This window comes from Rhinatrema bivittatum, chromosome 12, assembly GCF_901001135.1.
Source record: "Rhinatrema bivittatum chromosome 12, aRhiBiv1.1, whole genome shotgun sequence".
Classification (NCBI taxonomy): domain Eukaryota; kingdom Metazoa; phylum Chordata; class Amphibia; order Gymnophiona; family Rhinatrematidae; genus Rhinatrema; species Rhinatrema bivittatum.
In genome coordinates this window covers 5,522,957-5,545,512 of record NC_042626.1, presented here as the reverse complement: position 1 = coordinate 5,545,512, position 22,556 = coordinate 5,522,957, and the positions used below count along the sequence as shown (strand labels likewise).

The 22,556-nt window shown below is 45.1% G+C and overlaps 1 protein-coding gene across 3 annotated transcripts in view; it reads left to right on the top strand.

Annotated features, from left to right (window-relative positions):
* Positions 1 to 20,431, top strand: part of LOC115074561 (polymeric immunoglobulin receptor-like) — a 32,862-nt gene extending 12,431 nt beyond the window's left edge. The window contains exons 3-17 of one of the 3 annotated variants that reach the window (XM_029574131.1): positions 1,404 to 1,745; positions 3,216 to 3,545; positions 4,796 to 5,125; positions 8,638 to 8,763; positions 9,003 to 9,131; positions 9,516 to 9,644; positions 12,880 to 13,005; positions 13,245 to 13,373; positions 13,758 to 13,886; positions 14,711 to 14,851; positions 15,247 to 15,409; positions 16,055 to 16,170; positions 16,264 to 16,377; positions 18,796 to 18,856; positions 20,120 to 20,431. In XM_029574131.1, the coding sequence (XP_029429991.1) occupies positions 1,404 to 1,745; positions 3,216 to 3,545; positions 4,796 to 5,125; positions 8,638 to 8,763; positions 9,003 to 9,131; positions 9,516 to 9,644; positions 12,880 to 13,005; positions 13,245 to 13,373; positions 13,758 to 13,886; positions 14,711 to 14,851; positions 15,247 to 15,409; positions 16,055 to 16,170; positions 16,264 to 16,377; positions 18,796 to 18,833 (2,342 nt within the window). In that variant the 3' untranslated portion in view covers positions 18,834 to 18,856; positions 20,120 to 20,431. The remainder of the gene's footprint in view (positions 1 to 1,403; positions 1,746 to 3,215; positions 3,546 to 4,795; positions 5,126 to 8,637; positions 8,764 to 9,002; positions 9,132 to 9,515; positions 9,645 to 12,879; positions 13,006 to 13,244; positions 13,374 to 13,757; positions 13,887 to 14,710; positions 14,852 to 15,246; positions 15,410 to 16,054; positions 16,171 to 16,263; positions 16,378 to 18,795; positions 18,857 to 20,119) is intronic. The other 2 variants (XM_029574132.1, XM_029574133.1) reach the window with 2 other exon arrangements.
* The last annotated feature ends 2,125 nt before the right edge of the window (positions 20,432 to 22,556 follow it).

Here is a 22,556-nt window from a genome sequence, read left to right as displayed (position 1 = left end):
AAACTTATTTCCAGATGCCCTGAGATAGTCATTGATTAATGGGGGATAGAAGGGAAGACTCACACACACACACACACACACACACACATCCAGCAGCGCATGCCCCATTGCAGGAAGAGGCAGAATTGACATTTGAATACATGAGTAGCAGAAGCAACAGTACCCCCCTCTCCCCCCAGAGGGACAGGAAGTAGAGCAGCATCAGTCCCTGCGGCCTCTAGAAAAAGGAGTCCCCTCTGCCATGGAAGCTGAAGGAAAAGGCTGCTGCTGTTTTTCTGAGAGAGAGTATCTGTGAGAGAGCGAGAGAGCATGTTCTATGATTGAGGATAGGAGAAAGACTGTGAGCAACAAACCCTCCCCTGCTACTCCATGACAATCTCAGGGCACCTGGAAATCAAAAGATCCCGGTTAAGCACAGCAGGGGATTTTTTTTTTCTTTTTCAGTTTTTCAGTATTGCAGTGATTGTGTCTGCTATTTGGAAATATTTTATTGATCTTTGGAAAATGTATATGAGTTTTAAATTATTGGATGTTATTCAATTTTTCAGCTGTTTTGAAATATTCTGTTTATTAGTATGGTTTTACTTCTATTGATGATTTATATTTCCTGATTTTATTGTGTGATGTTATATGAGGAATTGTAATGTTTCTGTTTTTCCATTGTTGCACTGTATACATAGTCTGACTTTTTGTGGTTTACAGTTCAGTTTTTGTCTTCGCATTTGTCACTTTAATCTGCAGTTGGTAAGGGTCTGTTTGTATTTTGCATGTGTGACTGAGTTGACATGTTCTGCTTAGGGATCTTTGGCAGCTTGGCTTTTTCTGTTTTCCTAATAGTAGGTATATTGGCATGTTAGTGCCTGGCGAAATAATTGCAGTGTTGCCTTTTCTAAGTAGGGGCTGTTAGTGTTTGAGTGCTGGCGGTTGTTGCAATTTTGGCATAGGAGGTTTACTATATTGTAATTGTAATTCAGTTTACTTGTGGTTTTCTGAGGGCCAAGCCCATGCCCAAGACACATTGCAAAACATCTAATACCAATTCTAAGAGTACTTTTTTACTTTTTTTGCAGGGTTTTACAACCCTGCATGTAAATATATTATACAAGTTGCAAGTGATATTTTTATCTCAGGAGTCTGTAGTTTAAATGTTCTTGTTCATGTAAAATCTACTATCATAAATGCATAATTTTTTTGATTGTGTGTGGGGGTGAAGGTGGGGCAGCAGGCTGTAAGTTTCACCTCTTGCACCAGCCTTGAATAAATGTGATATGCTACCCGCATGCTGAGTCATGTGTCATAGGCAGCAGTGGTTAGAAATGCTGGGCTTGGTACTAGCACACCATAATTAACCCTGAATAAGACTGTTAATATAATCAGTCCTATAATCTCTCTCTCTCTCTCAGCACTTACTAGGGCTTTATATGGACCTTTCACTGTGACCGGCGAGCTTGACAGTTCCATCACCATAACGTGCCATTACAAAACCTCCTCTGTAAATATCCATGGGAGGAAATTCTGGTGCAAGTGTTCACGACTTCATTCAAGCTGTGACACTGTCAGTTCCACCACCCCCTACGTAGCTCCAAGCCACAAGAACCGGACATCCATCTCTGACGTCCCCAAGAATGGAACGTTTGTGGTGAAAATGGAAAAGCTAGCATGGGAAGATGCAGGGCAGTACCGATGTGGAATTGGGCAGAATAACAACGGCTTCTTTTTCCCGGTGAATCTCAGGATTTCAGAAGGTAGCTGTTCTCCTTGTTTTTATAGCGTGTGGGGACGGGTGCTGAAAATGGGATGTCTGTGAGTGCCTACATGCACATTATTAGGGGAGAAGGCCTAGTGACTGTCGCTTCAGTGATGCTGTGTCTTGGTGCTCTGATGTCCTCTTGTGGCTTTCAGTGCTATTTTTATGCTGATGACTCCCAGATCTACCTTTCTATAGCAGAAATGTCATCAGGAATCTCAGCCTGCTTGTCTGACATTCCTGCCTGGATGTCCCGTCACCATCTTAACATGGCCAAGAAAGAGCTCTTCTAAGCCCACGTCCCCACTTCCTCTTTCTCTGCCATTTTCCCAGTCCCCTCAGCCAGTAGCCTTGGGCTCATCTTTGACTCCTTTCTCCTCCTCTACACAATGTACTATTTCTTTCTCTATACTGCCACCAAAGTCCATCCCTTCTTTTCTGAAGATTCTACTAAAACCCTTATCACGATCTCATCATCTCCCACTTAGTCTACGGAAACCTGCTCTGCTCAGATCTCCCAGGCAGCCATCTCTTTTCACTGCAATCTGAACAAAATGTATCGTTCTTCAACTCTGACCGAATAACCCCACTTCTCAAGTCACTCTATTGGCTCCTTGTCTGCTTCTGCCTATAAATGCATTCACTTTGTAGCTCCTCAGTACCTATCTTCTCTTCTCTCTCTCTCTCTATACTCTTCCTCGTGAACTCCATCCATCGAGGCAAGTCACTCTCAGTTGGGTCCTTCCCCATCACCAATTCCCAATGCCGTGCTTTCCACTTTGCTGCGTTGTCCACCTGGAATATACTCCCGAGTTGTTGCATCATGCTCCCTCTCTGGTCTTATTCATGTCCACTCTAAAAACCCATGTTTTAAGGTTGTTTTAAATCTTATCCCTGATTATCCCACTCACAGCCATTTTCTTAATAAATTAAGTTCTTCCAAGTCTCTTTTGCCCTGTACGTTTCTGTTGATTAGATTGTAAGCTCTATTGAGCAGGGGCTGTCTCTTATATGTGTTTGTACAGTGCTGTGTACATAGAGTAGTGCTGTAGAAGTGATAGGTAGTAGTAGGAGGAGAGCAATGTTATTTATATTGAGCATGTTGGCTTTTGGCAATCCTTCCCTTTTGGGCTTGTGTCCTCACAATCTGTCTCAAAAGAGCAACGTAGCTCCTCCCCCCCCCCCCCCCCCACATTGCCCCAGCTTTGCTCCCAGGGCAGATGTGCTTCTAATCCTGCATATATGAATACCAGAACATACAATGGCATTCTGCATCCAAACATTTTGATGCAGTAATCAAATTTCTCTCCACCATGTCACTCAATGAGAGGTAACTGCTTTAGCACTAAGGTCATTGTGAAAATTCTGCAGAATGGAAAATGCACCCAGATCATGCCATTACAGAGCAGCTCTGCAGTTAATATGACACTTTGAAGACATACAGTGCCAATGTGACCTATCCCAACAGATCCAGGCAAAGCTGGCCAGCCAGAGCTGATCTTTGGCGAGCAGAGGGGATCTGTAACCATCAGATGTGCACTACAGAGCAACTTGACTGGTGTGAAGAAATTCTGGTGTAGGGTGGGCAGAGCAGGCTGTCGTACTGTGGCTGACTCAGACGGTTATGTGGGCGCAAATTACGAGGGAAGAATCGTAATTGCAGAAGAGAGAGATCCTGCAGTATTCAAAGTCCTAATTAATCACCTGACAAAAGAGGACTCCGGGTGGTACAGGTGCGGAATGGAAACGTTTGGGACAGAAGGGACATGGAAAGATATCAACTTGCACGTCTCGGAGGGTAAGCAACGCATTTGGCTTTTTCTTAGGGAGGTGCACAGAACATTGTTGTTTCTTTTATTTTCTGTTTTGTTTGATGTAGCTTTTGTGGACAAGGGGTGGGACCTCAGCAGTGCCGGTGCGAGGGTGTCCAGCTGCGGTAGGCAGTGATGTCATGATGATGTCATATTCCTTCATATCTTCTCTTTCTCTATCTCCCCCCCCCCACCCTGAGTAACAGTGCCTGCGGCGCCAGAGCTCCCTTACATCGTGGATGGATGCATCCCAATGCACGACTCCTACAATTTCAAACCTGCCGCCCGACTCCTTTGTGTTAAAAATAATACTGCCCTCACGTCCAGTGATGGTGCCCTGCCCACTTCTGGTGCCCTAGGCGAATGCCTAGTCCACCTAATGCCTCCTGCTGGGCCTGGTCCCTGTGCATTAGGGTCTGTTTATATCATGTTTAATTTTATTGGTCTTTGTCTATTCTTGTTATTAGGTTTTGTTTGTTTTGGATTTGATGTTTATTTTTTATTGTAAACAGTTTTGGAAGTTTTAGCTCTTTGTGTGATATTATTATATAAATAAATATATTTATTTTGGTTTGGATTTGTTGAACTGAAACAAAATAAACACCAAAGTGGCTGGGTTCAGTCTTCCACCTGCCAACCTGCCCTCCATTTCCCTCAGGTCTTTCCCACCCTCCCTAGATCCATCTTACCCAGTCCGTGGGGTTATAGAAGTTCAAATAGGGCAGGCGTGATTGCCAGTGACTCCTGTCCCACTGGGTCCCATTCTCAAGATGGAGTTGGCCACCCTCAGACCAGCCCCATTTTCTTGTGTCACTTTGAGAATGGGACCCAGTGGGACAGGAGTGATTGTGGATCTCTCCTGGCCCATTTGGTCTTCTACATCCCAATGGATGGGGTAAGATAGGTTTGGGGAAGGTGGAGGATGGGGAAGACCTGGAGGGGTATGGGGTAATTCCTTTCACTGTAGCAGTGAAAGGAATTACCCCATACCCCTCCATTACCCCAAAATGAAAACCCAATTAATTTCCTTGGGCTTTTCATTCTGTTTCATTTGGAAAGAACACAAAATAAAGCAGAGTGTTTTGCTGCATTTTTCAAATTTTAAAACAAATAAACACCCCTATATTTTATTTAAGAAAGTGTGTAGACTGGAAGAAGACAAGTAATCCAGCTAAAGTTTTGTTGCAATTAATTGCTGAAGGCTTACATGCAACAGAGCATTCTTCTCTCTTGCCAGAGGTCACTACACCCAGAAGACCCCGGTTAATCCAGGCAGTTGCTGGAGGTCCAGTATCAGCTAACTGCTATCACAACCTGCAAGGGAATTTTAATCTCACATACTGGTGCAAATGGAAGGACGCTGGGTGCACTATCTTGATTGACAGCAGTGGCTACGTGGACAGCACCTTTGCTGGGAGAATTTCAATGACTCCTCACAACGAAGATGTCGAGGTCTACACGGTGGTGATGAAGCAGCTGAGAGAGACCGATGCTGGCTGGTTCTGGTGTGGCTTTACTGATGGCCTCCAGGAGCTCACATCCTCCCTCAGGCTGCGCGTTATAAAAGGTACAGTACTAGGACTCATATCCTTGCACCTGCTCTTTCTCTGCACACTGTGAGTCCTTCTCTAACAGGCATGACCACATGATTTCTTAAAGGAATGATAAGATAGAAACATTCTTACCCATTATTTTAGTTGTCTTGTGCACTTGAATAATTTTCCGATGCTCGGTTTCACTAAAAATAGTTAAACACTGAGAAGGAAAAACCTAGAGCCAGAAGGGCGGCCATCTTAGTTTCCAAGTGCCTTAAACTCCCACAGTGCATTGCAAGTGGTGCTATCACTGCACAGTGCAGGAGGAGGCATGTATTAATATCAGAGCACCGCAACACTAATTGCTTCAATGCAGTAATTAAACTCCCACAGTGCATTGCAAGTGGTGCTATCACTGCACAGTGCAGGAGGAGGCATGTATTAATATCAGAACACCGCAACACTAATTGCTTCAATGCAGTAATTAGGGTTGCCAACTCTGGCTGAACCGATCTCTGGAAGTTTCATCACATGACAGGGCTTATTCAAACTCAGTTTAGTATGGCCAGAGCAATTTACTTACAGTGGAAAGGAAGCACAGCATGAAATGGTCCTGTAGCAAGGACCTGCTCTCCAGATGATGCAATGTCCTCTCACACTGAGTATGTGTCTCCCAGGGCTACTGCCCAGGAGGGAAGGGTTAGGTCGGCCATCATAGTTGGTGACAGCTGGGTGGCTGGTGGACGTGAGGATCGTCTGGCAACTTGCCTACCTGGTGCGAAGGTGGCGGACTTCACGCGTCACCTAGATAGGATTTTAGATGGTACTGGGGAGGAGCCGGCTGTCATGGTACATGTGGGCACCAATGACATAGGAAAATGTGGGAGGGAGGTTCTGGAAGCCAAATTTAGGCTCTTAGGTAGAAAGCTTAAATCCAGACCCTCCAGGGTAGCATTCTCTGAAATGCTCCCTGTTCCACGCGCAGGTCCCCAGAGGCAGGCAGAGCTCCAGAGTCTCAATGCGTGGATGAGACGATGGTGCAAGGAAGAGGGATTCAGTTTTGTAAGGAACTGGGGAACCTTTTGGGGAAGGGGGAGTCTTTACAAAAGAACGGGCTCCACCTTAACCAGGCTGGAGCCAAACTACTGGTGCTACCTTTTACAAAAGAGATAGAGCAGCTTTTAAACTAGAATAAGGGGTAAGCTGACAGTTGCTCAGCAGTGAATGGTTCGGAGGAAGGAATCTTCGAAGGGTACTAATGAGACAGAGTTAGGGCATCCCAAGAGAGAAGTACCAGTAATAAGAAAAGCAGTCCATGTGACTATAAGTAAAGAATCACCTGAGCTAAAGGATTCCAAATTATCCCTATCAACTGAAAAGCAGGTTGTTAATATTTATTTATTTAAAATCTTTTCTATACCGTCGCTAAGTTATACACCATCGCAACGGTTTACATGTAGGCACATATTTAATGAGGGTAAAAGTGTACTATAGTACATTCTAACAGGTTTACATGGAGGCACATGTTTAATGAGGGTAAAAGTGTACTATAGTACATTCTAACAGGTTTACATGTGGGCACATATTTAATGAGGGTAAAAGTGTACTATAGTACATTCTAACAGGTTTACATGTAGGCACATATTTAATGTAGGTAAAAGTGTACTATAGTACATTCTAACAGGTTTACATGTAGGCACATATTTAATGTAGGTAAAAGTGTACTATAGTACATTCTAACAGGGGCCGTTAAAGGTTCGGTTACAATATATCATTAGACAAAATAATTTTTAGAGAAGTGGGTCATGACCGAGTGTACTGAAAGTACTTTTACGGGTAAATTTATCATACATAGTGTTATCGATATGCTAGTTGTGATGTGGGGTTCATAGACTACTCTACTCTAATACAAACAAAAAATGCATTTTGAAATGTTTGTATGCTCATGCAAAAATCTCTCTTGAGAGGCTTCTAAGAAAACTAAAAAGTCATGGGATAGGAGGTGATGTCCTTTTGTGTATTGCAAGTTGTCTAAAAGACGGGAACCAGAGAGTAGGATTAAATAGTTTTCTCAGTGGAGAGAGGTAAACAGTGGAGTGCCTCAGGGATTTGTACTTATATTTATAAATGATCTGGAAAGGAATAAGATGAATGAGGGATCAAATCTGTAGATGACACAAAATTATGCACAGTAGTTAAATCACAAGTGGATTGTGATAAACTGCAAGAGGTCCTTGCGAAACTGGAAGATTGGGCATCCAGATGGCAGATGAAATTTAATGTGGACAAGTGCAAGATGATGCATATTTGGGAAAAATAACCCACGCTGTAGCTACATGATGTTAGGGTCTATCTTAGGAGTTACCACCCAGGAAAACGATCTAAGCAACATAGTGGATAATACATTGAAATCGTCGGCTCAGTGTGCTGCAGCAGTCAGAAAAAACCCCCAGAATGTTAGGAATTATTAGGAAGGGAAGGGTGAATAAAACGGATAATGTCATAATGCCTCTGTATTACTCCATGGTGAGACCACTCGAATACTGTGTGCAATTCTGGTCACCACATCTCAAAAAAGATATAGTTGCACTGTAGAAAGTACAGAGAAGGGCAACCAAAATTATAAAGGGGATGGAACAACTCCCCTATGAGGAAAGGCTGAAGAGGTTAGGTCTGTTCAGTTTGGAGAAGAAACGACTGAGGGGGGATATGATAGAGGTCTGCAAAGTCATGAAAGGACTTGAACAGGTTAATGTAAATTCATTATTTACTCTTTCAGATAAAGAGGTAGCAAGTAGCTCATTTAAAACAAATCGAAGAAAATTATTTTTCACTCAGTGCATAGTTTAGCTCTGGAATTCATTGCCAGAGGATGTGGTTACTGCAGTTAGTGTAACTGGGTTTAAAAAAGGTTTGGATAAGTTCCTAGAAACAATAATCCATAAACTGCTACTAATTAATAAGCAATAGTAGCTTGTGATTTATTTAATGTTTGGGTACTTGCCAGGTTCTTATGGCCTGAATTGGCCACTGCTGGAAAGCAGATACTGGGCTTTATGGACCTTTGGTCTGACCCAGTATGGCTTGTTCTTATGTCCATATGAGGAATAACCCAGAGCTGCAGGCTGCCAGAGCTTTCTCCTGCTTCCCCTCTCTCATCACTTCTGCTAACATAGGGTCGGGATCCTACCCCTAAAAACCTCAGCGGCTGACAGAAGAAACAGCAGCGCATGCAGGTCTGCATCTTGGGCCCGGTTGTTCCTTTTAGTCCAGTGAAAAGCAGAGTTAGAGGGTGGGGGTTACCTATAAATCTTCTCCCTAGTGTACCCAGCAGTTATCCATCTCCCCCACCCCCACCCCCCATACTGACAAGCAGGGTCATCCCTAGGATACGGCAAATGCTTCCAGCCCAGAAGGTTCCAGGGCTTTGATATCAGGTCCATGAGCACTCAGTGCTCCCCTTCCAGCGTAATCCTGCCCCCAACCTCCCTTTCTGATCCTGCTCCTAAACCTCTTCTTTCTCCATCCCCCCGCGACTACTTAGCAAGAACGTCTACTGCAGGCTCGACAACCCCATCTTCAAGCACCAGCCAAAGAGAGAGAAGATCTCCTGCCCCTCATTTTGGCAGCACTGGACTCACCTGGCGGCCTGAGAGAAGCATTGGGACAGGTGAGTGCAGTGGTGAAAGTTTTCTGGGAGCCTGCACTGCAAACTCTAACTCCCCATACAAACCGAGAGCAGAATAAGGAGATGCATGAAAGCCAAAGATGGATCTTCTGCAGCTTCTGGATAAATAATACCAAAAGCAAAGTCAGAACTAAAGTTATTGCAAACACAAAGTTTATGGGAAACCGTTTGTGCTTGAAATCCAGACAATCAAAGCATTTGCTGTCGTCATTGTCCCCCAGAACCTCCCTATTCCACAGGCCCAACATACTCGGTGCCTGGGAGTCAGACAGCAGCAAGATCAGCTGTCCCCAGTGCCTCAGATCGCAGAAACGCCACCGGAAGATTCGCTGCTGAAACCACTCAGCCAGGTGTGTGAGCGCAGGGTGCACGGCAGGTGTGTCTGCAGCCTGTGCAAAGCTTCAGCCGGCCTGTGCGGATTGCATGGTGCCCTGGGATTCTGGCAGGGATGGACGTGCATTTCAGTCCAACCACATGGACCTGTGAAGGCTCTGATCAGACAGAGATGCCTTTCTCATCATCACCAGTCCTGCATGCTCAAGGATGATTGTCTGATCTCTGGGTCCAAAGATGGCTGAAGAGGTCAATCTGTCGTGACCTGGGCTCATGTTTCTGATCAGAATGGTGGCGGGGGTAAAGTGATCCAAATGATACGAAAGAGAAAAGCTGCACAGAATGAAATCAAACCAAAGCAATAAATCTCTGAACCTGTTGAGGTTTCTTTCTTCTTGCAGTTTCTTCATCATCAGACTCAACTCTGCCAGCATCTGCAACTCAGACGGTACCAAGGTCCTGGAGTATGTCTGCCAATGCTGATTCTGATCCGCAAACTGGCACTACCACCCATGAAAAGTCTCGGTCAGGTGGGCACACAGCTTCTCTTAATGTCCAGGCACAAATGATAGAAATACGCCCAGCCTGCTAGCATGGGTCTGACAGATAATCCCCCTGGCTGTCTGATATCAATCCCTGATAGTACCAGGAAAATAAAACAGCAGTAGGAGGAGGGAGGCACACAGATATATATATATATATATATATATATATATATATATGAGACCTTCAGGGACATCGTAGCCAAGTCTCTTGATCGGAGAGCATCAACCTGGTGCAGCAGGAAATGATCCTGTAGCAAGGATCTGCTCTCCAGATGATGCAATGTCCTCTCACACTGAGTATGTGTCTCCCAGGGCTACTGCCCAGGAGGGAAGGGTTAGGTCGGCCATCATAGTTGGTGACAGCTGGGTGGCTGGTGGACGTGAGGATCGTCTGGCAACTTGCCTACCTGGTGCGAAGGTGGCGGACTTCACGCGTCACCTAGATAGGATTTTAGATGGTACTGGGGAGGAGCCGGCTGTCGTGGTACATGTGGGCACCAATGACATAGGAAAATGTGGGAGGGAGGTTCTGGAAGCCAAATTTAGGCTCTTAAGTAGAAAGCTTAAATCCAGAACCTCCAGGGTAGCATTCTCTGAAATGCTCCCTGTTCCACGCGCAGGTCACCAGAGGCAGGCAGAGCTCCGGAGTCTCAATGTGTGGATGAGACGATGGTGCAAGGAAGAGGGACTCAGTTTTGTAAGGAACTGGGGAACCTTTTGGGGAATGGGGTATCTTTACAAAAGAACGGGCTCCACCTTAACCAGGCTGGAGCCAAACTACTGGTGCTACCTTTTACAAAAGAGATAGAGCAGCTTTTAAACTAGAATAAGGGGTAAGCTGACAGTTGCTCAGCAGTGAATGGTTCGGAGGAAGGAATCTTCGAAGGGTACTAATGAAACAGAGTTAGGGCATCCCAACAGAGAAGTACCAGTAATAAGAAAAGCAGTCCATGTGACTATAAGTAAAGAATCACCTGAGCTAAAGGATTCCAAATTATCCCTATCAATTGAAAAGCAGGTTGTTAATATTTATTTATTTAAAATCTTTTCTATACCGTCGCTAAGTTATACACCATCGCAACGGTTTACATGTAGGCACATATTTAATGAGGGTAAAAGTGTACTATAGTACATTCTAACAGGTTTACATGGAGGCACATGTTTAATGAGGGTAAAAGTGTACTATAGTACATTCTAACAGGTTTACATGTGGGCACATATTTAATGAGGGTAAAAGTGTACTATAGTACATTCTAACAGGTTTACATGTAGGCACATATTTAATGTAGGTAAAAGTGTACTATAGTACATTCTAACAGGTTTACATGTAGGCACATATTTAATGCAGGTAAAAGTGTACTATAGTACATTCTAACAGGGGCCGTTAAAGGTTCGGTTACAATATATCATTAGACAAAATAATTTTTAGAGAAGTGGGTCATGACCGAGTGTACTGAAAGTACTTTTACGGGTAAATTTATCATACATAGTGTTATCGATATGCTAGTTGTGATGTGGGGTTCATAGACTACTCTACTCTAATACAAACAAAAAATGCATTTTGAAATGTTTGTATGCTCATGCAAAAATCTCTCTTGAGAGGCTTCTAAGAAAACTAAAAAGTCATGGGATAGGAGGTGATGTCCTTTTGTGAATTGCAAGTTGTCTAAAAGACGGGAACCAGAGAGTAGGATTAAATAGTTTTCTCAGTGGAGAGAGGTAAACAGTGGAGTGCCTCAGGGATTTGTACTTATATTTATAAATGATCTGGAAAGTGCCTCAGGGATTTGTACTTATATTTATAAATGATCTGGAAAGGAATACGATGAATGAGGGATCAAATCTGCAGATGACACAAAATTATTCAGAGTAATTAAATCACAAGCGGATTGTGATAAACTGCAAGAGGTCCTTGCGAAACTGGAAGATTGGGCATCCAGATGGCAGATGAAATTTAATGTGGACAAGTGCAAGATGATGCATATTTGGGAAAAATAACCCACGCTGTAGCTACATGATGTTAGGGTCTATCTTAGGAGTTACCATCCAGGAAAAAGATCTAAGCATCATAGTGGATAAAACATTGTAATCGGCGGCTCAGTGTGCTGCAGCAGTCAAAAAAGCAAACAGTGTTAGGAATTATTAGGAAGGGAAGGGTGAATAAAACGGAAAATGTCATAATGCCTCTGTATTACTCCATGGTGAGACCACACCTTGAATACTGTGTACAATTCTGGTCACCACATCTCAAAAAAGATATAGTTGCACTGTAGAAAGTACAGAGAAGTGCAACCAAAATTATAAAGGGGATGGAACAGCTCCCGTATGAGGAAAGGCTGAAGAGGTTAGGTCTGTTCAGTTTGGAGAAGAGACGGCTGAGGGGGGATATGATAGAGGTCTGCAAAATCATGAAAGGACTTGAACAGGTTAATGTAAATTCATTATTTACTCTTTCAGATAAAGAGTTAGCAAGTAGCTTATTTAAAACAAATTGAAGAAAATTATTTTTCACTCAGTGCATAGTTCAGCTCTGGAATTCATTGCCAGAGGATGTGGTTACGGCAGTTAGTGTTATTGGGTTTAAAAAAGGTTTGGATAAGTTCCTAGAAACAATAATCCATAAACTGCTACTAATTAATAAGCAATAGTAGCTTGAGATTTATTTAATGTTTGGGTACTTGCCAGGTACCTGTGACTTGGATTGGTCACTGCTGGAAAGCAGATACTGGGCTTGATGGACCTTTGGTCTGACCCAGTATGACATATCTTATGTCCATATGAGGAATAACCCAGAGCTGCAGGCTGCCAGAGCTTTCTCCTGCTTCCCCTCTCTCATCACTTCTGCTAACATAGGGTCAGGATCCTACCCCTAAAAACCTCAGCGGCTGACAGAAGAAACAGCAGCGCATGCAGGTCTGCATCTTGGGCCCGGTTGTTCCTTTTAGTCCAGTGAAAAGCAGAGTTAGAGGGTGGGGGTTACCTATAAATCTTCTCCCTAGTGTACCCAGCAGTTATCCATCTCCCCCACCCCCACCCCCCATACTGACAAGCAGGGCCATCCCTAGGATACGGCAAATGCTTCCGGCCCAGAAGGTTCCAGGGCTTTGATATCAGGTCCATGAGCACTCAGTGCTCCCCTTCCAGCACAATCCTGCCCCCAACCTCCCTTTCTGCTCCTGCTCCTAAACCTCTTCTTTCTCCATCCCCCGCGACTACTTAGCAAGAACGTCTACTGCAGGCTCGACAACCCCATCTTCAAGCACCAGCCAAAGAGAGAGAAGATCTCCTGCCCCTCATTTTGGCAGCACTGGGCTCACCTGGCGGCCTGAGAGAAGCATTGGGACAGGTGAGTGCAGTGGTGAAAGTTTTCTGGGAGCCTGCACTGCAAACTCTAACTCCCCATACAAACCAAGAGCAGAATAAGGAGATGCATGAAAGCCAAAGATGGATCTTCTGCAGCTTCTGGATAAATAATACCAAAAGCAAAGTCAGAACTAAAGTTATTGCAAACACAAAGTTTATGGGAAACTGTTTGTGCTTGAAATCCAGACAATCAAAGCATTTGCTGTCGTCATTGTCCCCCAGAACCTCCCTATTCCACAGGCCCAACATACTCGGTGCCTGGGAGTCAGACAGCAGCAAGATCAGCTGTCCCCAGTGCCTCAGATCGCAGAAACGCCACCGGAAGATTCGCTGCTGAAACCACTCAGCCAGGTGTGTGAGCGCAGGGTGCACGGCAGCTGTGTCTGCAGCCTGTGCAAAGCTTCAGCCGGCCTGTGCGGATTGCATGGTGCCCTGGGATTCTGGCAGGGATGGACGTGCATTTCAGTCCAACCACATGGACCTGTGAGGGCTCTGATCAGACTGAGATGCCTTTCTCATCAACACCAGTCCTGCATGCTCAAGGATGATTGTCTGATCTCTGGGTCCAAAGATGGCTGAAGAGGTCAATCTGTCGTGACCTGGGCTCATGTTTCTGATCAGAATGGTGGCGGGGGTAAAGTGATCCAAATGATACGAAAGAGAAAAGCTGCACAGAATGAAATCAAACCAAAGCAATAAATCTCTGAACCTGTTGAGGTTTCTTTCTTCTTGCAGTTTCTTCATCATCAGACTCAACTCTGCCAGCATCTGCAACTCAGACGGTACCAAGGTCCTGGAGTATGTCTGCCAATGCTGATTCTGATCCGCAAACTGGCACTACCACCCATGAAAAGTCTCGGTCAGGTGGGCACACAGCTTCTCTTAATGTCCAGGCACAAATGACAGAAATATGCTCACCACCACTTTAAACTGAACATGACCAAGCCCGAACGTCTTATCTCTCCTGCAAACCCAAATTCTTGTAGACTGCCATCCTATCTGTCCACTTACATACCAACTTGTAGGTCATCTTCATCCCTCCATCTTTTGCTCAGCGCACAACCAAAATACTATTAAGACTTGCCATTTCTTTCTCTATAAAACCTCCAAAATCCAGCCTGCTCTCTGAACATACTGCCAGCCCCCTTATCCTTTTTCTTATCACCTCCCACTTATACTACTGCAAACTGCTTCTCCAGGTCTGCCACAGAACCACCGTTCTCTGTTACCACCTCCGTTTCTCCAATGAGGTTACCACCGTTTTACCCCTCTTCTCACCTACTCTGCAGCTCTTCTCCTGTCTCCTCCTAAGTCCATCCCTATGATCTCTCTTCAGTACACGCCTGGGCCTTCGCTAATTCCAGTCTCTGTGCTCTGTCTTCTAGCACCATGTGCCTGGGATGGCCTTCCTGAGTTGCTCCCTGTCTGGCTATTTCCAAAATCTCAAATCCCTGACCTTTCCTGATCTTAACCCCTGGGCTGACCATAGAAAGGTGTGAGGCTGGGAGCAACTCAACTACAGAGGGACCCTGGCCACTACCGTGCATTACTCCACCTTCAAAGTGTTGGGAATGGGGGCTACCATGGTGGCACTGGGCTCCCAAAATGTGGGGCCAGGGCAGTTGCCCCTGTGAGCTCCCCCTAAGGTTGGCCTTGCTTAGCTGTCTCTTATTAAACATATTCCATAGGCCTGACGTATTCTGTGCTTGGGAGTCAAACAGCGTCAAGAGCTGCTTTCCCCAAAGTGGACAGTAGAGGGCGCGCCGGTCCCTCAGATGGCAGAAGCACCACTGGAGGCCGAGAGGTCGTAGATAAAAGCATCAGACCAGGTGCGTCTGCAGCATGTGCAATATATAATGCAGCCAGCCTGTGAGCACTGCATGGTGCCCTGGGATTCTGGCAGGGACGGAAATGCATTTCAAAGGAGATGGCCTTAATGTCCAGCTTTATAGTCACTTCTTTTTTACATACAGACCGGTTCCAGCTCACAAGCTGCTGTTGCCCTGACTGTGGCTCATAAATGAACTGAATAATCTCGCTTTTGGTGGTGGGTTTCATTCACAATTTCTCTCTCCAAAGTCATCCTTTGTTCTGAAAGCAGACATCGCGTATCTTAATGGTGATTATTATGTTATCCACTTTGAGTGCATTTATTTTATGTAAGCACTGGGATTTTACCGCTTTCTCCCTTTGCCACGTGCCTATCTCTCTCTTTTGTGTCCAGGGTCAGTCCTGCTTGCCGCTGGCACAGTGGGTGCTGAGGTAAGAGACACCGCATCCCCCAGTGTGAACACCAGAGGGCGCACCCAGTCTCCAGCTCTTGGAACCAGGAAGGCACCCATCAGCACAGCTAAAGCGAACCACGAAACACTGACCCCTGCTGAAAGGTGAGGTCAGGCGCAGGGATTGAGATTTTGAAAGCACAGGATAAAACTGTATTTGTGTATGTCCATTAAAGGTATCCCTGGTTTACTCCGCGGTGGTCAGCGGTGTATTGTGCTCCAGTAAGGTTGCCACCTTATCCCGGGTCAACCGCACAGGCTGAGAGCCACAGGGTTGCTGTAGGTTTCTGTGTTCTGGTTTTCATGCACACCACAATAGTTCTGAGCTGCCAGACCAGGCCAGAGCATAGGGCTACCATCTTACCCCAGGTCAACCAAATAGACTGATCCAGTCCTGGGGTACTTCTGATTTTACTAGTGTTTTCCCTGGCCTGGTAGCTCATACGTAAAACTGCTAGCCACATGACTGAATAATTTGATGTGCATCAAAACTGGAACACTGAAACCCATAATAACCCTGTGGCTCTCTGCTCTGGCAAACTACAAGATCTAGAGATCTCTCTATAGCCATACAGTTCTGTACATATATGGCGTGTTTCATTCTTTAAGAAGTTAAATTGTTTTAAATATGAGAGAGTGATTATTTATCCGGTCACAGACTTTGCAGTATGAGTGCATTTTGTGAGCCTCTTCCATGCTATGTGGAATGTGAGCCTGGAGTCCTGTACATGACTCGCACTGTCTTTTCAGCACTTTGAAGAATGGACCGCATCTGCTTTTGGTTCTGATGGTGGTGTTGCTGCTGGCATTACTTCTGGGTGCTGGTCTTCTCCTACTGGTCAGGAAAAAGTTGCAGAAACAGAGAGGTGAGTCGAGGAAGAACGCGTTCCTCCCAGAACCCCTGTGATGGAGAATGCCCTTCTTCAGAGATCATGTGGTGCTCTCTGGCTCTGTTGCAGCCCAGGGACCTGCTGACAGCTCCGGCACTGCCATGGAGGAAGCAAAGAACTTAGGAGGAGAGGCAAGGAGTGACTGTGCTGAACTTCAGGAAACCGATGTTGACCAAGAAAACAGTAAGTCACCTGACTGCCAGGTTTACTGTCTGCAGTCTCAGCTTATAAAACCAGGTCTCTGTGACTGCTCTGCAAACTCCAGTTTGTATCCACCAAATCCTTCATTTTTCATATTCTTCTAATACCCAACACTGCCATTGACTCTCTCTATGACCTTGGAGCCAGTCATTTCACCTCACCATGCCTCATTTCTAATACCAGCTCTGTCACTGACTCTCTGAATGTGACCTTGGGATGAGTTGCCCTGTTCTTATGACCTTGGGGTGAGTCACTTTATCTCCATGTGCCTCAGTTTTAATCCCCAACTCTGACACTGACTCTAATCAACCTGGCTGTGAATCACTTTATTTTATTTTATTTATTTATTTAACGGTTTTATATACCGACATTCATCAATGATATCACATCGGTTCACAGCGAAACAAGAAACTAGTGCCTGTGGCGGCGCTTTACATCGAACAAGTTTAACATAATACAATTAGAACATATTGAAACATAATAATTAGAGAGTAAGGAAAGGTAGGGGAAATAAAGCATTAATCTAAAATTAAAATAACATGAATACAAGAGGGTAAAAAGAGAAAAAAGGAGGAAAAGTGACAGAAGAATGAAATTAGATTAATAAATTAGTGTAGGCAAAGATTGCAGGTATATACAAAATGTACAATTATAGGGAATAACATGAAATATCAAATGTGAAGGGAAGGGGTGAGGAGAGGGGGGGAGAAGAAGGGGTAGGGAGGGGGTAGGGTAATACAGAAGGGAGTGAGAGGAGGAATGATGTATGCTTAGGGAGAAACCAGTTCGAGGGTTTCTCCCTGTGCCTGGGTTCTAATCCCCAGCTCTGTCACTGACTCTGTGTGACTTGGCTGTGAGTCACGTTATCTCCCTGTGCCTCAGTTCTAATCCCCAGCTCTGTCACTGACTCTGTGTGACCTGGGTGTGAAGCACTTTATCTCCACGTGCCTGGGTTCTAATCCCCAGCTCTGTCACTGACTCTGTGTGACTTGGCTGTGAGTCACTTTATCTCCCCGTGACTCAGTTCTAATCCCCAGCTCTGTCACTGACTCTCTGTATTTGACCTCAGGGTGAATCACTTTGGAGTACATTTTCTATCTTTTTAGCTAACTGCAGAGTAAAGGGTGTAATTTCAAATAGACGCAAAAAAGCCCAATGTGCAACCTGATGTCTGCATATTTATGGAGTTTGGATAGAGGTTATGTGTGTGTAGCACTGCCTCTTGCAGAACGGGAGATAACGTTCTGCATGGAAATGGCATGCTTGCATTCAGGCCGATACAGTACAGTGTGCTGCAGTGGAGCGCACTTTTAGCCCGCATTTGACCACGCGTTTTCCACGCTATTACAGTAAGGGGTAATAGCGCGTCAAAAACACGTGGCCAACCCCCCCAAAAATTAGTCATTCCCGCGCGATACAGAAAGCAAAATGTGCAGCCAAGCTGCACATTTTACTTTCAGAAATTAATGCCTGCCCAAAGGTAGGCGCTAATTTCGGCCAGCACTGGGAAAGTGCACAGAAAAGCCAAAAAACTGCTTTTCTGTGCACCCTCCGATTTAATATCATGGCGATATTAAGTCGGAGGCCCCAAAAATAAAAAAAATTTAAAATAAAAAAAAAAATGTAAAATGTGCCTGCAGCCCGCGGGTCGGAAGACGGATGCTCAATTATGCCGGCGTCCATTTTCCGAACCCGTGGCTGTCAGGGGCTTCAGAACCGATGCTGGAAAAATTGAGCGTCGGCTGTCAAACCTCCTGTCAAAAAGGAGGCAATAGGGACGCACTAGTGGCCTGGGCGCGTGTTGGGAGAGCGGGCGCGCCCCTCGGAGTGCCGGCTCTCCCGTGGGATTTACTGTATCGGCCCGATTATGGGAAAGTCAGATTGCACATGGAAATCCACACTGTGGCCCTGGAATGCTCCTCCCCATCCCCCAGCTGTCTACTTAGCCGACTTATTTTTAAGTGGCTGCATAGCAAATAGATTTGCAGGCAGAAGTGCGAAGTAAGCTTTGGAAATGTAGCCCCCATCTCCCCATGCCTCCACGACCCAGTTGATAACTCGATGTACGTCCTAGTCTGATTTTCTCAGTTTGATACTGTGCACAGTTGTGGGGCAGGATTTTAACGCTGCAGGTCATACTTGGCTCATTGCTTGTGGATGGGATAGTGTGCACTCGTATTTCAGTCCTCAGGGGTCAGCATTAGCCACTCTCATTCTTGGTCAGTCTGACCTCACTCAAACAAACCCTGTCCAGCATTGATTTATGTCTCAGTTTCTCTAATTATTTAATAGGGGCTATTTTGACAGGGGGAATAGAGCCCACCCAGGTTATAGTCAGCGACAGGGTTAAATCTCTGTCCATTCATCCCCATCAGAATGTTTTCTCTTTCTGTTTTTCAGGACCGCTGAGGGATCCAGAGGCCTCAGACACTGCGTAGACTCCACTCCCCTGCTCCAGAAGGTATCTGTGCAGTGTCCACAATCTGAGTCCCAGCCATGATAAGACAAGTCACAGTGTCGGTCAAGCCTGCACCTGTGACAGCTCTGATCCCTTCTGTTCACGACCTAAAATCACTCGTAGAGCTGAGCCAACCATTCAGGGTGGAAGGAGGACCAGCAGGTGGGCTTCAGCCTGCTTCCAGTTTCTTGAAAGAAATCAGATTTTTTTTCCCTGAATCCTCTGGGGAAGATCTCATTGGATCTGAGGGGAAAATCCAAAGCACAGCCACCGAAATCTTGAAGCGAATATCAAAATAATTTGAAACAAATTCACCAGTCCGCTAATCTCTGCTTGGGATTTTCGGTAAAATCAGAAGCGAATTTCCAGAGGTCAAAAATCTTCTGCTCAGACTCAGAAGTGACTGTGAAATGGGTTCCAGCTTGGATAACTTCTTGGAGAAGTCCATCAATGGCTATTAATCAAGTTTACTTAGGGAATAGCCACTGCTATTAATTGCATCAGTAGCATGGGTTCTTCTTAGTGTTTGGGTAATTGCCAGGTTCTTGTGGCCTGGATTGGCCTCTGTTGGACACAGGATGCTGGGCTTGATGGACCCTTGGTCTGACCCAGTATGGAAATTTCTTATGTTCTTATGTTCTTATCTGTGTGCTGTCATCAGATAGTGGCATTGTACCTTTTTCAGTGATGTTGTGGAAAAGAAAGAATACATCCTGAGCTTTGTGATCCATTGTCAATGTGCAGTAATTGAGTGTGAAATTAGGAGCTAGAATTGTAAATTGGCAGCTTGAGGAGATCTGAGCTAGGACAATAGCCTTCAGCAGAGTAAAACTGATTTATCTTCAGAACTAAACAAAAAACTTTCTGGTATCCAGAAATTCATTGTGCAAGACAAAAACTGATTTTCCATCAGAGGTTAATGGTTACTTTTCATGACTACTAGAAGGCAGATTTTGTTGCATCCTGCGTGCATAAGAACTTAAGAAGTGCCCTGCTGGGCCAGCCCAAGGTCCATCAAGACCAGTATCCTGTGTCCAAGAGTTGCCAGTCTGGGTCACAAGTGCCTGGCAGATCTCTAATAGTTGGGGTGCGCAGGCCATAAAACTCTTGTGTGGTTTGGGGGTCGGTTTTCATGTTCAGTAACATTTCCCCATGTTTTTACATTTTGGAAAGAGTCGCACTGTTTCTGAATGGTACAGACTGAAACACTTTCTGTTTCTTCTTTCATTTCATTTGGAAAGCAATATTCTGCTTCTTCCTTTACAGCTCGAAAATTCTAATTTGGAAAGTGAAACTGAAGCTGCAGCCCGAGCCACTGGCTCCAAGCAGAAAGAAAGGGTCCACCCAATGCTGGGGATGTGGAGAGGGTCAGTCAGACCAGGCGCCGCCATCGTGGCCTCCTCCCGCGCTACTTTTCAGGGATTTCTGGCCTCCTGGGCGAGCATTCTTCCCTTCATCTTCTCAGGCCGCGATCCCCATGCCCCAAGCAGCATCTCCCCTGCGAAACCTGAAGGCTACGTCTGTGACAGCACTTAAGAAAGTTCATGTAATTGTTTTTCTGTGCCATTCAACCTTTCCCACAGCTCTCTGGAAAGGAAAGTTATTTTGTGTTTACTGCACTGTGATTAGAACCCAGGATTATTACAGGAGAAGAAAGCTGGGATTCCCCGAGCATGTGCGGTACAGGCTGGTTTTTCCACACTGGGATAATAATCCCCGCATCTCGGATGCCGAGTCGTGAGCCCCGTGCTCTGTTCAGGGTGGGGAGAAACTGTGCCAGCTCTTGTGGTTTTCGCTGGAGAAATACTTCCTTGTTGGTGAAATTATGCAAATGGACCCTTGCTAAGAAATGATTATTAGGTTACACTAGTGGCTTAACCCTTTCAGGGAGGGTTTGTCTTTCATACTGGCGTTTAATATCCTGTTTGTGGCCCCTGTATGAGACCTCTGCTCAATGCTTTTCTTTTTTTGGGAGGAGCTGACATAGCTTGAAAGAGAAGGGATTGGTCTTGGGGGTGGCTTGGCCATAAGCCACTGGCATGCAATATAGACTTGGGAAAGGGGGTGCACCACTTTCGGAAACTCTGTGCACCCTGAAATGTTGCCCGAAAACAAGGCAAACGCAATGAAAGCTGGGGGCAAGGGGACATGCGAGTTCAGTTTTAGACGCTGTAGAACGGGGGTAAAAATCTTTCTGAGTCACCTTTAATGGCAGAGCTGTGTGTAATCCATGCAGAATTTGTAATTAGTGCCTCAAACGGAACAAACAGCCGAGAAAACATTTTTCCAGTCTCATTATCATAGTTTTTGTGACCGGTGTTCAGCTGCACGTTTATTATTTAAGCTTTTTTTTTAAGGTTAATGGCAGACCTCTTGTGCCTTTCAGTAACCATTCCCTCTGGCTGCTATATAAATCATGTTTAGACAACCCAGAATTTACCAGCACAAAGCTGCTGCCGCTTCAGTTTTCAGATTGTTCTTTATCATTTACAGGTAAACTGTAGCCTCACTTTGCATCAAAACAAAACTTGGCTGGGAGTGTTTTTAGAAGGAACACAAGATGGTAATGGTAGTAATGACGGCAGAAAAAGACCAAATGGTCCATGCAGTCTCCCCAGCATTGCTTGTGATAGTAACTGCCGCTCTGTGCAGGTTCTCCGTCCCGTCTGCCTAGTGCTGATCAAATCCCCAACCCTCCGTCCCACTGTGTGTCCTTTACCATTGCATCTGCCGCCCCGTGCAAGCTGCCCCCATGCCTTTCAGGAAGTGAGGTGCAGCCATATCACTGCTGCCTTGGGCTGCAACCTTTGCTCATTGAAGGTTGCCCGGTGCCGTCATTACCATTCTCTTGCCGTTATGGATCCTCTGTGTTTATCCCGTGCTTTTTTACAGTCTCACTGTTTTTGTCTTACACCACAGTGAAAAAATACTTGCCATTTTTCCTGAATCTATCCACTTAGAGCTTTGTGTTGTGATTCCTCGATTTACAGCTTCCATAGAAAAAGCATGGATCCTTGTGCATTTAAACCGTTCATTAAAACCTCTCTGGCCTGCACTAGAAGTAGGCTAGCTATATCTCAGACCCTGGCAGATCCTCTGCTCCTGTGAAATCTTGTGATCCTGGAATGTGATTCTGAAAGATCCTCTGATCCTGTGAGATTATGTGATCTTGGAAAGAGATTTTGGAAGATAATGTGATCCTGGAATGATATCCCAGAAGATCATCTGATCCTGTGAGATAATGTGATCCTAGAATGAAATCCTAGAATGAGATCCCATCAGATCATATGACCATGTGTTGTGATCTTGGAATCACATCCTGGAAGATCATCTGATTCTGTGAAATCCTGTGACCCTTGAATGAGACCATGTGATCCTGGAATAAGATCCAAGAAGATCTCCTGATCATGTGAGATCATGTGAGTTTGGATTGAGATCCTGAAAGATCATGTGATTATGCGATGAGAACCAATGAGATCATCTGATCCTGTGAGATCATGTGATATTGGGTTGAAACCCTGGAAGACCATGTGATCAGGTGATCTTGGAATCCGATACTGGAAGATCCTCTGATCTCATGAGATTATGCAATCCTGGAATTAGATTTCGGAAGATCCTGTGTTATTATGAGATCCTGAAATTAGATCATGTGATTCTGGAATGAGATCCCATAAGATCCTCTGATCCTGTGAGATCATGTGAT